Source organism: Meleagris gallopavo, chromosome 23 (genome assembly GCF_905368555.1).
Source record: "Meleagris gallopavo chromosome 23, MGAL_WU_HG_1.1, whole genome shotgun sequence".
Lineage (NCBI taxonomy): Eukaryota > Metazoa > Chordata > Aves > Galliformes > Phasianidae > Meleagris > Meleagris gallopavo.
Genome location: NC_139426.1, coordinates 6,644,728 through 6,664,156, shown reverse-complemented (window position 1 = coordinate 6,664,156; position 19,429 = coordinate 6,644,728). Strand labels below are relative to the sequence as shown.

The window sequence follows — 19,429 nt, the reverse complement described above, 5'->3', positions numbered from 1 at the left end:
CACACCATCAGAGAGGAGCTCGGATCCAGAGAGGAAGGGAAAAAAATAAGGTTCTCATTACTTCTAGGAAGAAGGACACAGCAAGAAAAGAAGCAGATCTGTCATTCCAAACGAGACAACAGGAGGATGTGGAAGAGCCAGCCACAGAGGTCTCCAGCAAAGTCTGCATTACTTTGAATTATTCCAGTTCCTGTAAGTCAAATTAAAATACACAAGAAAATCAGATTTCAGAGCACTGTGCAACAGGTTTGTTTATGGGTTTTACTGCCCAAACGCTGCACTGTCAGACATCTTGATGCTTTCTCCTCTCTTAAGTCCCTTCGAAGCTAAACTAGCAATATTCGAAGTCATGCATAGAAATATTTTATTACGTTGATTTGGTTTGCTAAAAGATTTGTCTTGAAAGGTCAAAGGGGTGCCCACACAGACACCATTTTCAAGTAATGCTAATGGTACCCTACAGGAGAATGCCAGGAGGTTAAAAACAGACGTTGCGCCCCTCCTTCTTCCAGAAAATGCAGAACTTGGCCCACAGTACCCACACAGAGCCAGAACAAAGGTGCTCTGATGCTTCCGACAGAAGCCCTCCCAGACCACTGCCTTCAAAAAGCCCTGCTATATTCCAGCAGTGGTCAAATTAGTGTAAAACACTCTCGAGTCAACAAGGAAGCAGAGAAGAACTGAGCTGTGGTCCTCAAGTCCCAGTCTCACCCCTTACCTGTCCACCTCTGTTAGCTAAACTCTTCCAGTCCGCTCAACAAGCTCTCATCACCTCAGCAGCCCTCCTTGTATCTGCCCAAGGAAATCTTTGTGGAAAATAAGAGCAGGATAATCACACTCATACCCCAGACATGGTTTTGCCACTATTTCCTAACACAGCAGTAATAACTCCCTTTTCCAACTGGAAATAACTGCTCTTGCTCATGTAACGATGGCATCACACAGGTGATCCCAGCCAACACTTAGTATTTCCCTTGGCACTGAGTTGCGAGGGTCTGCCTTCTGTGATGCTGAATTGCACCTTGCTTCCACTGCACTGGTCCTTCTCACACAGGCTCCCTATGCTGGCTGTACTTCCCAGCCTTGAACTCATCAGGTTTGCTTGCAGACATTACCTGCTCTTTGTGCCACGGTGATCAATGAAGGAAATCCACCACGAACCTCCTGCCTACCCTCTCAGCACTACTCTGCCACTAACCTAATCAGTCCTTACAGACATCCCAATATTCTCTTATTAAGCATATTCGGCTTTAGTTTTCCTCCCACACACGACCCTGTGGTCCCAGGCACTGCCTGCTGAAGGGCTGCCATAAGAGACACCGGATTTGCAAGCTGGCAAATAAATGACCAAAGCAAGCGCCAACCTCCTGATAAACCTCCACTGCGTCTTAATCGATTTTCTATTGACTCCAGATTTCTCAGTCCTCACTCCCAGGGAAATGCTCTGAAAGCTCCACTGCGCAGCGCAGCTCCTGGGGACAGCAGAGCGCACTGGGCGCTGCTCAGATTGCTCCACTGCAGTGAGGCTGGAAGCTGCAATGGTCCATGGAGCCCCGCACAGAACTGCGGAGAAAGGCAGTAAAAGCAAAGCTCAACTTGCTGGCCATAAGCCATCAAAAGGTCTGTTCATCCCCGTGACCGAATGAACTCTGGCAGCAAATCTCCGACCTCTCGGCACCGCAAGGCTCTGTAACACAGCACGCTGCTGATGCCTTCTGCTGTATAAGCCGCACTCAGAAGAACTCACACAACCCCAAATAAAACTGCAGTGAGCTGCAACTCAGCCTGCCGCAACCAGTGAACTCACCTCAAATACAATTATAAGCCATACAACCTTTGAGTTTATAGTTACACTCATTTCTGTTTTTAATTGTAGTGGCCTCTTCGAAGCATCCATTCTAAAATATCCTGTGTGCTCCTGAAGTTGTTTCCCAAACTAAAGGTTATTCTGCATTTTCAGACTCCAGCTCCAAAGAAAACTGCTATTTCCAGTTGTGAGGATCAGAGGCAACAAGGTGTCCCAACAGCTTCACACCAACGGGAAGAACACACACAGGGACACTCCGTGCACACAGCGGGACGTGGGATTTCCAAGCCCAGACCAAGGCAGCACCCCTGGGCTGTGCAGGAAGCCACGAGTGGACAGCAGATGTAAAAATACCGCTGCAAAACCCTCGATGGCACCCATCTGCTCCCTGCTAGAACGCCAGGCCTCCCAGCTGTGCCTCCATAGCTGCGTTACCAGCAAGGATTAGTTACGCACATTTAACTTTTAATCAGAAACGCTGTGGTTGTTTCCGTTGGACTTCAGCTGCTATTCACTCAGCACAGCATCCTAAACCTCATCTCAATATTTTCTGTCACACAGACTTCGATGACACCTCCTGGAGCACCGGCCATTGGGACCACTGGAACATTCCCGACCAAGAGGAGACTACTGATACAGCTGCCCCCACCATCTTCAGGTGCTTGAGCCGTGCTAATTTGAGGACTCCGAAGATTTAATAATTACAAGAAATAACGTTAAAGAGTAATCCATCCCTTGACTGCAAAAGACGCAGGATCAATAACAGGCACATTAATGGCATCACACAGATCGTTACAAACCTCGTTGTGTTGCTGCCTTCCTACAAGAACACATTACACTGCCGTAACACACAGCAGCACCACTGTGGGAGATGCACTTTGGAGTTCTTAGGGTACAAAATCAGCCTCACAGCCTGCTGCTCATATTCCATGATATTTCTCTATTTCAGCAGACTACATTCTTCCAGTTCATGGAAGAATAATTTACATTAGACACAAATTCCCCCTCATGTTGGCTCTGCAACAAGTTCGCCCAACAGCTGTCACTCCTCTGCACGGGTCAGTAGCAAAAATCCCTTTCTCCACTCCCCCCAGTCTGCATGGTGGGCAAATACTGATGTTGGGATTAAAAGTTATGGAGTGCCCAAGCCAGGAAAACACTTGGGAAATTATAAATGCTAACTGGTGACAGAGTCATAGCTGGGTCCAAAAAAAGCTTTAACCCATTACGACAGCAGGGTGCTGCAGGGCCATCAGCGAGCCCTGCCGGCACTGCGAGCATCTCCTGAAGGGCTGATCTGCCTCACCACAGAGCCAACTCTTCCAGCTTCTGCTTCCACCAACCTGGTAATCATTGCAAGAGGGGTTGGAAAGGACCTCTGGAGATCCCCCAGTTCAACCCCCTGCTAATTCCCTGGAGCAGGATGCCCAGGAAAGCTTCCAGGTGGGTTGTGAATATCACCAGAGAAGGAGACTCCCCCACCCCTCCGGGCAGCCTGTTCCAGAGCTCTGCCACCTCCAAAATAAAAATATTTTTTCTGACATTCATATGGAACTTCTGGGTTCCAGTTTGTGCCCGTTGCCCCTCGTCCTGTCTCTGGGCACCACCAAAAAGAGCCTGGCCCCATCCCACCCTGCAGGCATTTCTAAGTGCTGCTCAGATCCCCTCTCAGCCTTCTCCTCCCCACGCTGAACAGCCCCAGGGCTCTCAGCCTTTCCTCACACAGGAGAAGCTCCAGGTCCCCATCTCTCTGTAGCCCTCCTGGGCTCTCCCCAGCAGTTCCCTGCCTGCCTTGAACTGGGCAGCCCAGCACTGGGCCCAGTGCTCCAGATGTGGCCTCCCCAGGGCAGAGCAGAGAGGGGAGGAGAACCTCCCTCGTTCTGCAGGCCACGCTCTGTGCAATGCACCCCAGGGTCCCACTGGCCTTCCTGGCCACCAGGGACACTGCTGGCTCATGCTCACCCTGTTGGCCAACAAGACACCAAAGTCCTTCTCTTCTAAGCTCCTCTCCAGCAGCACAGCCCCCAGTCTGCAGGAACCCCCTGGACTCCGTATGTGTGGCAGTGTTGCTTTTCCAGCCAACATCAGGGTGACAGAAGTCTCCCACTATGCATTATCGATATCATATAATATCAACATAGAGATGAAGTCAAGGTCAAGAACAACAATACCTAAACAAGATACTCTGTCGTTCTGCATGTTGCACGGTAATCCTTGCAAACATTCCTCCACCACAGCCTGTCAATGCAATCCCTTGCCATGCAAAAAATCATTTCTCTCTCTCACATGATGTTTGCTTGCAAACAAGTCCAGCAAACGCCTCATTCTACTCTCTAAGCCTTTTTTTGTGTCCTGCTCTGGAAGGGTGCATGCCTGCCTGCTGCTCGCTGAGGCACAAAGCACAAAGCTGATCAGTGTGTCCCACTTACCTGCTGTCCCAAAGGATGCACTGCTGTAGCACCAAGCCCCTCAGACCAGCAGGAGAGATGTGACACTTACAGCTCTCCTGGAACACACCTTCTGTGACGTAAGCCTGTCCCAACATTGCTAGAGGTAACTGAATTATTTTTTTTCCATTAATGTGGTTCAAATAAATGGGCTCTTTTCAAGGAATCACAGAATCACAGAATGACCCAGGTTGGAAGGGACTTCAAGGATCACGAATCTCCAACCCGCTGCCACATGCAGGGCCACCAACCTCCCCATCTCACAGCAGCCCAGGCTGCCCAGGGCCCCATCCAACCTGGCCTTGAACACCTCCAGGGATGGACGGGGATCCACAGCCTCTCTGGGCAGCTGTTCCAGCACCTCACCACTCTCATAGGAAAGAGCTTAAGAAGGAAGAATGACATGGAAATGACTAAGCTGGGCGAGACTTCCCATACCACTGTGCCCCTCCTCCTGCTGCCCCACACACCCAGGAGGCTCGGGCCACCTCTGTCCCTGCTAAAGCTACAAGAGGGAACAAAATCAGTCCCCAGAGATACTGACAAAGAGCTTCGGCACAGATGACTGTTGGGGCTGATGGAGAAGACAACTTCGGACAGGTCAGAACAGAGCTGTGTGTCTATCAGATCCCTCTGCTATTGCACCCTCCCTACCAACAAGTGCTCCCCTTGACCTTCAGAACTATTCCTTACTTTTTTTCTTCTTAGTCAAGCAATTTCTAACGATGCCCAGAAACACTACAAAGATTCCTAGAGCCTGGATTTCATACACTGAGGGAAAGAAAACACTGAGCAATGTAATGATAACAGATAACCAGGAATATACACAAGGAATGAATGAATTTGAGTTTCTGAGTTTAAAAAGTAGGATTTTCAGAAGGATGTGAATGCCCAGCTCGTGTCGAAGTCTTCAGCTCAAGCAATGTAATCCACTGGGTGCTTTGAGAAACGTGAGCTCCTCGAAAAGGCAAGCAAATCTCACACATACCTGGCAACCTCTACGCTTCTCCATTCCTATGGAAATGGTGTAAGTGGGGTGGTTAACGAGTGCAAGTGACACCAAACTGGAGCTATGTGTTACTCCGCATTGCAGGCAGCTTGTTAGCGGGGTTATGTGGGTGCTAGCAGCTAGGAGCGGGGCTCCAAAGCCGGCCTCCGCCCCAGGTTAGTGGGTGACAGCCTCTGACCACCCCCTCCCCCAGCAGATTAGTTTAGGATGATAATGAAGGGGCAGGGTACTGTACCTGGTGATGGGCAGGTCGAGGCCCCGCTGCAAACTGGGGAAAGGCGGGAGAAACAAACACAAAAGGAAAGGCACAAAGAGTCAGAAACACCACGACGAAACCAAAATGTCACACTCTATGCAAAAATAAACCCACAAGAAAAACCACAAACAGTCAAAGCTCTGCTGCAGGACAGTGACAGACAGGTACTGAGATCGAAGGGGTGAGCGCCGCTGCGGGGAGTGCGCGCTGCTGCGGAGCTGGCGGACAAACAGCCAAAGCTGCCGGCCGTTTAGAGGTCCTGGGGCAGTGCAGGCATTCGTTACCCTGCCCAGGAAAAACTCAAAGCAGCAGCGGCGAAGGTTTTCAGATGTTTACAGTGGAGGTAAATGGTGAAAGCAGCTGGCCTCAGAGCCGCTCCCCAGTCCGTACTGGCGAGGGCTGTCAGCCCGTCTGAAGGACAGGGTGAAGCCATGCTGCCCCCGGGCGCTGCTGGCCCTGGGAACGGGAGAGCCCCCAGCCCCGCGCGTGGGCACGTCACTTCCCACCCGCCTGGGTTACATGGGGAGGAAAGCATTCAGAATTCAACATGCTCGGTCGACATTAAAGCATTTTCCAATAAGTAACAGGTTGTTAAAATAGAAATAAAAATGAATGCAAGAAATGGAAAATATAAATAAAGATGACAAGGTATCCTCTTTAAGAAGCCAAGTTAGGTACTTCAGCTCTTAACTCTCAGCGTAATCAGCAGAATTCTCGGATGAGAACAGGTACACCTATGGGTGACAGCTCCAACAATTAAAGGGAGCAATGAGACCGGGTCCCACTGTGATGTCTCTCTGCCCAGCACTGCGCAGCGCTGCCCCACATCCCCTACTGCCCCTGCTGGACCCTGAGGGCTGCCAGGGGTCTCATGGTAGAAAAGGACTAACGAGAAAAGCGATCAAAACTGGCTGCTAATCACTGACTCTTGTAACAAGAGATTTCTTCTCAGTCAGAATAAGCGGAGTGGGAATGACTTCCAGCCCTATATCCCTGCTATTTCAGTAGCATTAAATACAAGATGCAAGTTTAAATATTCACTGGTCCAGCTGATTTTCTCCCTAATAAACATTTTAATCACTCATTTTCCATGTCTCCAAGAAGCAGACTCTAATACCGACGTTCACACACTCCTTCTACCTTCACCTCACTGCAACATCTGGGTGGAAAGTCAAAAACCATCAGAAATGAGGAAATGCACACACAGTGACTACCGTGAGAGCTCACACAGAATCACCTGCACTGACTCACCCAATGACATCCCCACCCCCAGCAGCCACTCCTGAACAATCTCCCTCGGCTTTCCAGATAAGAAAAAACACAAAAAATTCTCAGCTCTTCAGACCAAAGACCTGTGGGAGCCTAGCGGAGATGGATGCACTTTGGGTCCCTGTTCCTCAGGAAGAGCTCCTCAAAAAAATGTTAGTGTTTGAGAAGAAGGCATAGCGCTGACCCTGGAAAGGCTGAGAGAGGCCTTTCTGTGGGGCTGCACACCCTGCTAGATGCCAGTGAAAAATAAATATGTCGGATGTGTTTTAGAAGCACTAAAAAGAGCATAATGGGGTACAAAAAGCTCGTGCTGCTTAATCTGAGGGTCAACACGCCTCTCATCCCTGTTCTGCAGGAAAGATTCGTTCTCATCAAGAACTGATGCTTACACCTTAGGAAGCCAGAGATTATGCCAGCGTGAGCAGCAATGTGTTACAAGAAAAAAAATACAGATAAATAAATAAAAAAAAACCCTCAAAATTAGTTAAAAATACCCTGATCTATTTGCACTGGTCACCACTGGCTATTGATTTTTTTTTTATTTTAATTTTTTGCTTTTCTTAAAAAAAACAGTTCAGGTTGACAGGATTCATTCCTATTAGCAGCTGTAAGCAACAGAACAAACTGTAGTCACTGCTGGCTTGGATTCAAACGGACGCTTTGCTCTTCCGAGGGCCGTAGGATGAAAGGACAGCTGGGTGCGGAAACCTGGCAGCACGCATCTGGGCACGGCTGCTATCTGCTCCTGGCGGCCCGGCACGGCGAGCACCCATCTGGGAAGAGCCACCGCCGGGTGGCACAAACACCAGCGGCCTTTGGCAGATGCACAACGGGCAGCCGGCGCTGCCACCACCTAACAGGTCATCTGCGGCAGTGCCAGACAACTCGGGTTTCATTCTCCTTCCCCCTGCTGGAGCTGCACCTTGACATTCCCGCTATCCCACAGCGGCAACGCTAGGAAGCTAATGGGGACAACACGTGAAGCCAGTTGGGGTTGCAAAGGCAACTGTCCTGGGAGGAACAGAAAAGCCTGAGCCGTGCAATTGCCAATGGCCCTGGGATGCAGAGACCGCATGGAGGGAGCTCCGGCCGCACCGGCAGCATCCCCGCAGCGGGACGACGGGGCCACGTGTGGGTGGCAGAGCCATCCTGCCGCCTTCCCCTGCTTCTGCACCCTCCCCTCACCACCAAAAAAGGCTAAAAATAAATGAAAAATAATAATAGTAATAAAGTAAACCAAGGCCAGAACAAAATGCAAGAGTAGCCCAGGAGTGGCCGGCCTTGCATTTGTTTCGGGGTGGGGAGGTGGAATGGAATGTTATGTGCGTGGCTTTTAGTAATGGGGTGGAAATGGTCACTAGCAGAGCAGATGGCAAAAACTGCATACATGAGAGTTAAAAAAAAAAATGGCTCACGACCACAGAGAAATGGCTGACAATTGCAGGCCAATTCTTCCTCAGTACCTATTTAGTAATGGCCAAGCCTCTACAATTTGACACCTTTTTGGCCAAATCTCCTGAAAACATCATCTGCTGAGCAGAAAACCCAAAGTCACTCTGGTCTCCATCCTAACAGGTCAGACCCTCCAAACTTCAATTCAACTTTGGATGTTCTGTCGCCACTTAACCTGGCAGGAACTGCCATGGGAGCTCATGCTTTTAGCAAAGAAGCAAATCAGTGCATTTCTGCAGATCAGCCAACAAAAAAGATGTGGTAAAAAAAACAAAAATAAATAAAGAAATAAAACAGTGCCATTGGCACAATCGCCTGCAAGAAGGAGTACAGTTTGTTATATTGCTTACAATGCAGTATTTTATCCAGCCTCTTCCAGCCAGGGACCTGTAAACCGGACTCTGTTCCAAAACCTTCCTCCTCTTCCAGTTGTCTGTGCAATGTATTGGCACTGTTCTGCTGGGCTGTCAAAAAAACTGGTTTAGAGATGCAGCTCTTCAGTCAGGTTTTGCTCCAGTTCTAACCATATCAGTTTATTTTTGCTTTTCAACAATTAAAGATAAAGATGTTGAATATACTTACTGAGCAAAGAGCTTTACTACCAGTATCCCACGTTACTGATCAGAACAGGGGACTAGGAAAGCAGTGGGATCTGGTGGGGTCCCCATCACATCATCAAACCTGGCATTAATTGGCTCACCCATTGGCACAGAGGTCAGCAGCTCTCAGAACTAACCCTCCTGCAGCCCCTGGGGGCAGAACCCCCAGGAGTGGGCACGCACATCGGTGCGCTCACACCGGTAAGCTAGCCCTGCACTGTACCTGTTAAGTGGGCAAACAGAAGGCTTCTGTCTCGGAGGCTTTCAGTTGCCACGCTTCAGCAGCATTCATCTTACTCTAAAAAGAGAAGAGTGCTGGGAATGGTGCAGTGGTTTCACAGGTAACCTGAAGTGTTGCGACGCATATGCAGGTTCACAAGAGGCGCAGGGACTGCTGCTCCCTTGGCTATCTGAGGCTTTCGGCACCGGGGCAGCATGCTAGCAGGCCTGCAGCACAGGGCTAAGCACGCAGTGCCACAGGAAGGTCTCCTAGCACCACGTGGGACTGCACTACAAGCGGAGATTTCCCAACAAGAGCTCAGGGAACCAAAGGCTCATCATAGCAGAGCAGTACAAAAAGATTGCGGAGGACAATCAAACCTGAAGGCAGATGGAAGGGGGATTGCCACAGCAAGACGGGGGGGACACAGCAGCTCTACCTTCCATGAGTGAGCACCTACCTACTGCTAAGCAGTAAATGGGTAGAACTGATCCAGTGGCACTGAGTAAAGTCCACAGGCCACTGGGGACTGAGTGTGGCTGCAGAGAAGCGCTTTCATTTACTGATCTTTGTGCTACCACTTAGCAAATACTTCCTTAAAGAAAAATTAAAAAATGAAGCAAAGAGAAAGACTCTGGTAATGAATCTAACTTTAAAATGAAGTGAACCTGAAAGCAACTATGCTAAAAATAAATCATGTTATTTGAATGTAGATGAGAATCCCTCCATCATTTCTTTTCTGATAAGAAAAATTATCCTATGAGGACAACGCCTGCATATTCAGTCAAGATTTGCCATTTGGAATGTGCTTCCAGTTCAGTAAAACTGACTTTCCAGAGAAGTGGCCAAGTGCTGCAGACAAACATACACACAGAGAACCACGCAAACAAGGAAGAAAGAAGGTAAAACAAAGGTGGGCTGCCTTACCGGCGAGCGGGTCTGAGGCTGAGTGTTCATTGTTTGTGGAGCTTGAGGGTACACCAGCGTGGCTGGAGCTGCATTCTGTCCTGAGGGGTAAGGAGCCTGCCAGGGAACAAGAAAGTAAACACAACATGAGTGTACCCAAGGATTTGCGCCAGAAGGTGGAAAACTGAATCATCATCAAGACAGGCTGTTGATTACCCTCAAGATAAAAGACAACACACAAACAGATCGGGTGATTAAAGCGGCGAAAGTCTTCTCTGTCAAGGATCCAACCAAATTAAAGTCCAGAAGTGCCACCATGGAAAACATAGTGACAAGCACACACCAGTGCAACTCTCATCACAACTCTGTGGTCTGGTCCCTCTGGCCAGGCAGTTCCCAGAAGGCTGCTCAGAACCTGTTTCCAGGGAGAGCTGGAGCCGTAGGCATTGCTGCCAAATGCTCCACAATCCACAAGAAGTAAGTTCAAATGCATTTACTACAAACCACTGCTGCTATAAAGCATTTGCAACACAATGAAACCTCCCGAAATTGTTACAGCTGTAAGACATACCATTGGCTATGTAAATTTTCATAGTGCCACTGATTTCAATGGGCTGTAACAATTCGTACTGCTGGATGCTCTCCCCCCATGTTATTTGCCCAAAGTAACAACGAGCACAGCTTTAGAGCTATACCAATCACCATTCCAACAGGGTATTCCTCCTTTCTGAGGATGTTTTCTTGGGGTAGTTGCCCTTAAAAAAATAGCAACTACAATTATAGCTTACCTTTTCTTTAAATAATAATGTCATAAAGAAAGAAAAAAGAAACTTGTGCAACAGTAGTTCCACAGCAATCAAGACAGGATTTGCAGCACGGTTGGTGATCCAGCGTAAAGCCTGGAGCTCAGTTTCAGGCAAACAGCAAGCAGTGGCTTAGGAACAGCAACAAAGCCCTGAAACGCAGTGCTGAAGCCTGCAAACCTTCTGTGCCTGAGACAGCAAACCATGCCAAGGGTAAGCAGGCCTGCCCTGGCCTTCAAGGGAGGATCAGCCAGCCCTTACAAAGTGTAACAGGAGTTCTACCGATGGTGGATTGTGGATGAATGTGGAGAACACACATATTGCTCACCCCCAGGCTCAAGGAGCATCACGTTGCCTGGCCCCACGCTGCCCCACTTAGCCAAGCTGATCATCACTGAGCAAAACCCAAGCACAGGCACACAGGCGCTGAAGGACAGCGTTCTCACTGCACAAGCTAACTAAGAAGGACGCTCTGTTATTTTCCACCTGATTTTCACATCGCTTTTTGGGTCAGGGAGATAATAGAAATCCCTGTCTCCAAGTATATCATCAGATCTTTGCTGTGAATGTAGAATAATGGGTAGAATATTAAGCTGAAAAATGTTATTCTGCAGCAGCTCATACCAACACAACAGAAAAGACTGGGCCAAGAGCCATGAAATGCTTTCATCAGCTCCTGCTCTGGAAACAGCAACCTCTGGCAGGCTTGCTGTTGCCCTCCTCCTGGGGAGCCCACTTAGCCCAATCCTCTCAAACCAGTGTTTCTTTCCTTTCTTACCACTGGCAAAGCCTCTAATTCACATTAACAAATCATTTGTCTTCTAGTTTTTGAGATGTCAGATGCAGCATCAAATATTTTCCCCTTTTATTTGACAAGTGTGATTCTGCTTGAGCTGTTCATGTCATGCTGTATAATAAACACTATCTCACATATCCCACAGCAGTAACGGTGCTGCAGTGAGGGCTCTCAGTCAATCAAACAGTCGAGCCCTAACAAGATGCAGAGGAAATGGTGTCTTTCTGTCCACCATCTAGTGAAGTCCTGCATCCATGCTACCTCACTCCCGACCTTCTGCCATTATCGTGGCATTAATCATGACATTAAGGTTTCCTCTCCCCCAGGAGGTCCAACAGCTCTGTGTCCATCTGGGTGCTCCTCTCACATCCCACACGATGGAGACTCCCATGCCTGCCCTGTATCTCAAGAGAAGAGGCCTTACCCCAGACTGCTCCAACCGTTCCTTCTCCCAGCGAAAAGGGGGAAATATCAGGTATTCCTCCCCTTCTTCAGGCCCAGGAAAACATGCTTTCTTCAGGCTTAAATAGCACGCAACAGAAAAAAGCCCAGGTTAGATACAATTTCCACACTACCACCGACCCACCTCCAAACAGGGATCCCTAAGAAAGGGAAGAGCAGCTAACACTAAGCCTAACAACTCAACATTTAGCAGCACGACTGCAAAGCAGGCATTCTGAAACACAGTGCCACATTCAAATACAGCCACCTCATTGATAACAGATGTCATTTCTGACACTTGCAAGGCTGAGAGGCAAACGCAAGATGCTGCAGCGCAGTATCCAATTTGTTTAAGCATTTAAACCCTATCAGAGTCAGTACAGCATTAAGTTATAAAAAAATAATCACACAAAAGCTCAAACAGCAGCCACTGATGGGCTCCTGTCATCAAAACAAGGTAATGCTTTGGGTAGCCAGCACTGTTCCCAACCACGACGGCCGACAGCTGAAGCACATCTACACCCAGAGCATGGGCAGCAAACAGGAGGAGCTCAAAGCCACTGTGCAGCAGGCAAAATCTGACTTAGTTGCCATCGCCAAAATGCAACACTCAGAACCAGAGAGCTGCAACAGAGGGCCACAGGTTCTGCAGGAGGGACAGGCAATGAAGGAGGGTGGTGGGGTATCCCCGTGTGTGAGGGACTGTTTTGATGTTCCAGAGCTCAGGGATGGGAATGTCACGTCCCTGTGGGTAAGGGTGGGAGGAAGATCAGCAAGGCAGACATCCCAGTGGGAGCCTGTGACAGAAGAGCTGACCAGGTGAGGAGGCAGAGGAAGTGTTCCATGAGCTTCTGCTGAGACTCTAGGAAAAAGAGTTGACCAACTTTGGAAGGATGGGCAGGCAGCTTGAGAAGAGTACAAGCACACTGCTAGGATAGGCAGAGAGAAAATTAAAAAGGTGAAAGCCCAGCAAGAACTTAATCCAGTCATTATTATTAAAGATAACACAAGATGTTTTTACAAATAAATTAACAGCAAGAGGAGAGCCAAAGAGAATCTCCATCCTTTACGGGATGCAGTGGGGAACATTATCGCTGAGGTTCTCAAAGCCTTCTTTACTTCTGTCCTTAATAATCAGATCAGCTATCTTCAGGGCACTCAGCACCCTGACCTAGAGGGACAGGGAGCAGAATAAGCCCTCAAATTCAGGAGGAAACAGATCTGCTGCTCCACCTGGATTGTCACAACTCCATGGCGCTGATGGGATCCACCCAGGAGGCTGAGGGAATGAGCAGAGGTGACAGCTAAGCTGCTTTCCATCATTTATCAGCAGTTCTGGTCAGCAGAGTAGATCCCACATGCCTGGAGACTGCTAATCTGATGTTCATCTACAAGAAGGGCTGGAAGGAGGATCCAGGGAGCTGCAGGCCCAGCAGTATGAGATGAGTTGCAGGAGGTCACAGAGCAGACGGTCCTCAGAGAGCTCACATGGCAGCTGTGGGGCACCTGGGGGATCAGGCCCAGTCGACACATGTTCATGAAAGGCAGCTCCTGCCTGACCGATCTCATCTCCTCCGCGACCAGGTAATCATCCCAGAGTCACAGGGAAAAGCTATAGTCCATCTAGAGTTCAGCAAAGCTCCTGACTGCCTCCCACAGCTTTCTCCTGGGGAAGCTGCAGCCCATGGCTGGGACAGGTGCACTCTTTGCTGGGTACAGAACTGGCTGAGGGCCCACAGAGTGGTGGTGAATGGAGTTACATCCAGCTGGTCACAAGGATGGTTCCCAGGGATCGGCGCTGGGGCACAACCTGTTTGATATCTTCACTGATGAGATGGATGAGCACTGAGTGCACCCTCAGTACGTCTGCAGATGACACCCAGCTGGGAGGAGATGTCCATCTGCCTGGGAGTGGGGAGGCCCTACAGAGGGACCTGAATTAACAAACATCATCTAAACAAACATGCTGTTGTGTAAGTGCTGTGAAACACGTGCTTCTGTCTTGCATGCTCCAAGCTAGATGGAGGTGTGCCATAGCTGGTATTTGTGTTAAACAGCATAATGGGAAAAGAGAAAAAAAAAAGTGCTTTGTAGATAACTGTGGTACATGGCAGCCTAAAATACTACCAAAACAAGCATCAGAATAAATCACAACAATCCACTGCCCTGCAAACAAGTAGGCTGATTAAAAGTATTGCACATATTCACCTGTCAAAAGGACTTCTCCTATGCCAAGCATTTCAATAGGTACACAAGGTAATTATAATCATATTCTGTCATGCTGGAAATGTGGCTGAAACAGTGAACACAAGGTGGACAACCGAAGAGATGCTCCAGAAAGTCCCTAAATAAATTATCACAGAAGGAAAGGCTGGGAAACAAGTTTTGGTCTGCATATAAATCCTGGTTCAGAAGCATCTAAATGCTGGCACTGAGATCCCTGAAGTTCAGCAGCTGCAGCAACCTGGGCTGCAACAGAACGGATGGCTGCAGAGCTGCTCCACTTCCAAGGCACAGCAATTTGCCTTCCTGAAGCTTTCATCCTCATGGCTGTGTTTGAAACGTCGCTACCCATGGAAGGAAAGGCGATAATATTTGTGTTTATGTATTCCAGCAGCTTGCTGGGGAAAACCCTTCCCATCTTTTTTGTGCAGAGCTCTGGCTTCAGGCTGCCGACTGCGCAAAGCAAAAAGTAAAAATAAAACAAGAAATCATCGCTACCAACAAAACAAATGAAAAAAGTTATTCTTAGATCAGCTCCCAAGCTGGTTAGTAAACACTGTGCCTGCTGCGTAACATGACGCCCTCAGTACTGACTGTACTGGGAATTAACAGGCAAAGTACACACATCAGGTTCAGAAAGAGCTGAGTCACGCAGCTCCCTGCCTCCCGCAGCCAGCGACGATTTTTCTTGTCGGAACAAAACTCTCCCATCTCCAGGCAGAAAGGTGCTGCTCCTGAGCTCCCCGCCTTCAGCAGCCCGGCGAGACGTGGTACAGCTCTGCCACCGCTCCCTGCGCCGTCTCTCGACTCGTGGAAGGAGTTGGGATGGCTCTATATTTACTGAAGTTATGTAGCTGGAGGTGAAATGGTCTTGCAGCTCCAACGCATGACTGTGACTCAGGAGTCTGCCGCTGTCTCCTCTGTCACTGAACCCCAGCCTGACCTTGGGTGAGAAAAACCTTTGGACTTCCAGTTACTCACCGGTAACAACAGCAGTGGCCACGCTCCTCGCTGGGGTGAGCTGCAGTTCAGCTGAACGCCAGCAAAATGCTTTCATCTCTTTGGGAGGAACATGACAGCAGAAGCAAAATATGTTACAGCTATACAAAACACATGGGGCCAAAGGCGGCTCTCAGCTATCCCTGAGCAAGCCCAAAGGCTTCCTGATCTGGAGGGTGACAACCCAGCCCGTGACAAGCCAGGCCACCTCCAGGCCGGCACAAAGTAACCCCAGATGGAAAAGTTCTTACACCAGCTCCCTGCCACAAAACCTAACTGCTCCAGGACTGAGAGACAAGACAGCACAAGATCACCGCATGCCTGCCTCCTTTTCCTGCCCTACTTTTAGGAGCCAGACTCGGTTCCCCCTCCAGCTGCTGAATTCTTTTCCTGGAGGAAAACCACAAGAGGGACCACAGGCCGGCTGTACAGATGCAGCAGCGCTCGAGGTTGCTGTTCAGCACAGAAAAGCCTCTTAGAAAGCTTTCCCCTGGGCCATGGGGCGGTACGGCAGCAGTTTGGCCTCGGCCGCAGGTGGAAATCCCTGCGGCAGCACAAAGAATCGCTTGGTTCACAAACACAAACGGATGCCAGCAGAGATGTGGCTTGTAATCCTGAATCATCCTTCGTTTGGCGAGTTGGTTCTAATCTGCCCACCCACGGCCAAAGCGCTTTGCTACCTGAATGACTGCAAGTGTGCAGCACTCGTAATCGGCAGTTCCTCAGCATTTCAGCCCTCAGAATTAAGAGGATAATCATTTAAATGCCATCTCTCCATTTCTACCTACTGACTTCACCCCCACAGGTAGTGGAGCACCTCGATTCTTCTCCACCTTCAGCTTTGGAGCAGCCTCAGTTTTAGGCTAAGAAAGGTGTAAGCAGCCATGAACTCGCATATCCCCAGAATAAGCCGTCCCGTCCCCCGCCCCAAACCAAGCCTGCACTCCTTCAGTCTTACATCAATAAACATGGGGCCATTCCCATCTACACACTCCTCGCTCCTATTTACAACAATACTTCAACTGTGGATAATCAAACACACCATCGGGGTGTTCTGTTTGAACAGAGAGCCCCACTCACAGCTCTGCTCAAATATGAGATTCTTCGGTATATGGCACAATGAGAACCTCTCATTTTGATCAGCTCATTTGCAAATGATGCAGCATCACTGAAATCAGCTCATCCTTATCATGACATCCTGCCTTCAGGAGACCTCCCTGTACTGCAAAGTATTGGGAAGCAGCAAAGTCAGCCTTTAGAAGGATAAAAATATCCTAACACGGAAGGAATTACTTCTTTCACAAGCGTGGCTCAACCTTTGTTATCTTTACTGCTCTGCAGCAATTTATCTCAGGGTATCTCATCTGTGTCATTACTATCCGCACTCAATTTTTAACGACCTTTTTATGGCTTTGTATGATTTAGCATCACACATTTGAGAGGGCCAATGCAGCGAGCTGAACAGCAAGCAGAGCCCCAAGCAGCAGGCACAGCACTACAGGCACTGCTCTAACTTCAACACCAAAAATCACATTCCCACCGAGGGAAGAAGGCGAAGAAAACACAGTTTCCTGTCCCCTGCACAAAGGCTGTTTGTGCGGAGGGCACACAGACACAAGATACGCACTCTTTTCCTTCCTGCTTAAGACACTGTGGTTATTATTCCTGCAGAGATGTTACGAAGGAGAAGGGTGAAAGGGGAAAGCGAGACAAAGTGTCCCTGTTGGACGCGCTGCCTCCCAGGAGCTCTGGCTTACCCTGTGTTTTTAACCACCGTGCACGTTCCCATCACACTTCTTTGCTCAGCATCCACACTGCTGAAGGCAGGCAGCCCTCGGCACAGCGCTTCGACCACAGGTAAACTCAACACATGGCTCTGGGAAGCAAAGGACAACCCCTGGGCTTTCTGTTTTAAGAAATAAAAATGACGAGGCATTCCAGCTGCTAACCAGATCCCCGTGCTGTGCTCACAGAGTGAAATGTTGGAACATGTTTGTTCTGTGACACTGGTGCACAGGCATCCTGCTGGGCAGGGCAGCTCCTCACCGTGGCCATTACAGCCCACCCATACAGAACAGCACCTGGCCAAGTTCAAAACTATTGCTAAGGAAAGCACGAGGGCAGAGATAATGTCACAGCAGGCGATCATCTTGTAACATCTGTAAGTACCGGTGTGACTGAGTTGGCTTCCAACAGAGGCTGAAATGCCAGTCCTTGTCTGGAGTGCAGCACACGCATTGGAAGCTGGGGGTGGTCTGGTCATCAGCATGATGTAATCAAGTGAACTGCTATTTTCCATAATGAAGATACTCACAATGTTGTGAGTTAAGGGGAGAAATTCCAGCACCTCTTCTGTTGGGAGCAGACCTGGAGCTCTCAGCAGAACCCACTGAGTTATGCTTTCCACTTGGCCTGCCCACAAAATCTTATCACAATTTAAGGAACACCACTTTGAGGAAAACCACTTTGCTCAGGAGTACAACCTGCAGCCAGCTGGGAGCCCTGCTCTGTGCCCTTCCTCCTCATTGCTTCCTCCAGTGGCCAACTAAAAGCTGCATCTGGCTGGGTGGGACATCACCCGATGCTGGGACAGAAAGGACAACAGCCGTACATTTGGTACCATCCCTTCTGTTAATCTGCACAGCCACTTCTGGAGCATCAGGCAGACCAGGAGGAGCAGGGTCTGTGACTTCAAGATGAGAATGCTTAGGTAGGATCCTGCTGATTGACAGCGCAGAGAAACAGACTCCTCTCAGTTGTGTGCCTTGGGACAAGAGGGAACGGCCACAAACTGAACTACAAGAACTTCCACGTTGATAGAACAAAAGCAGGTTGCTCGGGCTGCAGAGTTTACCTCCTGGAGAACCTCAAACCCCAGCAGGCTCAGCCCACAACCACCTGATCTCACGGAGCATGGCAGCAGTCTGAGGGCCCCGACTCTGAAACGACTTTCAGGAGGAGATGCTGAAGTCACTAGCTGGGATTTCACGAATTCCAAAAACACAGCTTTGTCAGAGAGGCTCTGTAGTGTCAAACCACTTGAAAAGCTTTCCTAGTGAGCAAACTTGTTTCTCCCAAGATTTATCTTGCTGCAAAGATATTTTTGCCCTTTCTGTTTACAAATGCAGACTGTGCAAAGCTCTGACTTTTGTGCTGACTCCAGTGTTTATGAGCACACAGTGCCTTCTGCAACACATCGTGTTTGCTTGAAAACGATATCTTCTTCTGGAGTGAGAAAACATCAATTAAATAGCATGGAACAGAAGGAATACCACAACAGAAATTATTAAATGTAAGAAAGCACAAGTTGCTTCATGTTATTTTATGTTATCAAAAAATATGGGAAAGTCTGAAAAGCATCAAGATGAAGCACAGCGCATGTGACTGCGATACCAGGAAATGTGTACAAAAAAGAAGAAAGGGAGCTGTGACACGTCAGAGACAACCCTCCTGCTGGACGGTGCACCCAGGGCGCACTGAGCGAGCTCTGCATTCAAACCTCTGTGTCTGCAGCAGGAGATGGACCGGGGCAACTCCAAGCCAGGGCAGCTTACACCTGACAGCAAGCAGGCTTAAGGACAAAAACACTGACCTCCACCTGCTGGCCACCCAAGACCACAGCACTGACCACCGCTCTGGCCCAAGGGCCGGCTCTGCACAGATCTCATCCCAGGCACAGTCTGTGCTGCAGCCCGTGTCTGTGCACGGCTGGTACTGGTACAGGTGACCAATCTGTAACGGGTTCTCCTCCTTATTAGAAGGAAAAAAAAAAAGAATGAAGCTGCTTTCAGTCCCTCCCAAGTGCACCAATATTAATGCCAACTCATTCATCCCCTCCACGACATTTAAAAAATTGTTTCCAAGGCTAAATAATTATGGAAGTTTATGGCATCAGTGGGCACCTGAAGCCATACTGCACCCTTCCCACTATCCCAGAGCTCCACAAAAGCCTGCAGCTCTTCTTAAGCACAGGTGCATTCCCCTAATTCAAAGTCAAAACTGAGCAGGTAACAGGCACGGGATTCATCAAACCCATGGAGAGATGTTACACGAGCAAACGCTCCCTGCGCTGTTAACCCCATCAAAACGCCCCTAATCCTATTACACAACACAGAGTTCCGCTGCCCTTCCAGCAGCCCTTCCATACAAAGGCCAGAAGAAGATTAGGCCTCCCCCGGGTTTATCAGCTGTTAAATAACTCA

The 19,429-nt window shown here is 49.0% G+C and overlaps 1 protein-coding gene across 14 annotated transcripts in view; it reads right to left on the bottom strand.

The window, feature by feature from the left end:
* The window catches only part of EIF4G3 (eukaryotic translation initiation factor 4 gamma 3), a 91,558-nt gene that overhangs the window by 44,849 nt on the left and 27,280 nt on the right, over positions 1–19,429 (bottom strand). For 10 of the 14 annotated variants that reach the window (XM_085242098.1, XM_085242102.1, XM_085242107.1 and 7 more), the window contains 2 exons: positions 9,987–10,082; positions 5,499–5,531 (listed from right to left, as the gene is read on the bottom strand). In XM_085242098.1, coding sequence (XP_085098224.1) covers positions 5,499–5,531; positions 9,987–10,082 — 129 coding nt within the window. The remainder of the gene's footprint in view (positions 1–5,498; positions 5,532–9,986; positions 10,083–19,429) is intronic. The other 4 variants (XM_085242103.1, XM_085242104.1, XM_085242111.1 and 1 more) reach the window with 1 other exon arrangement.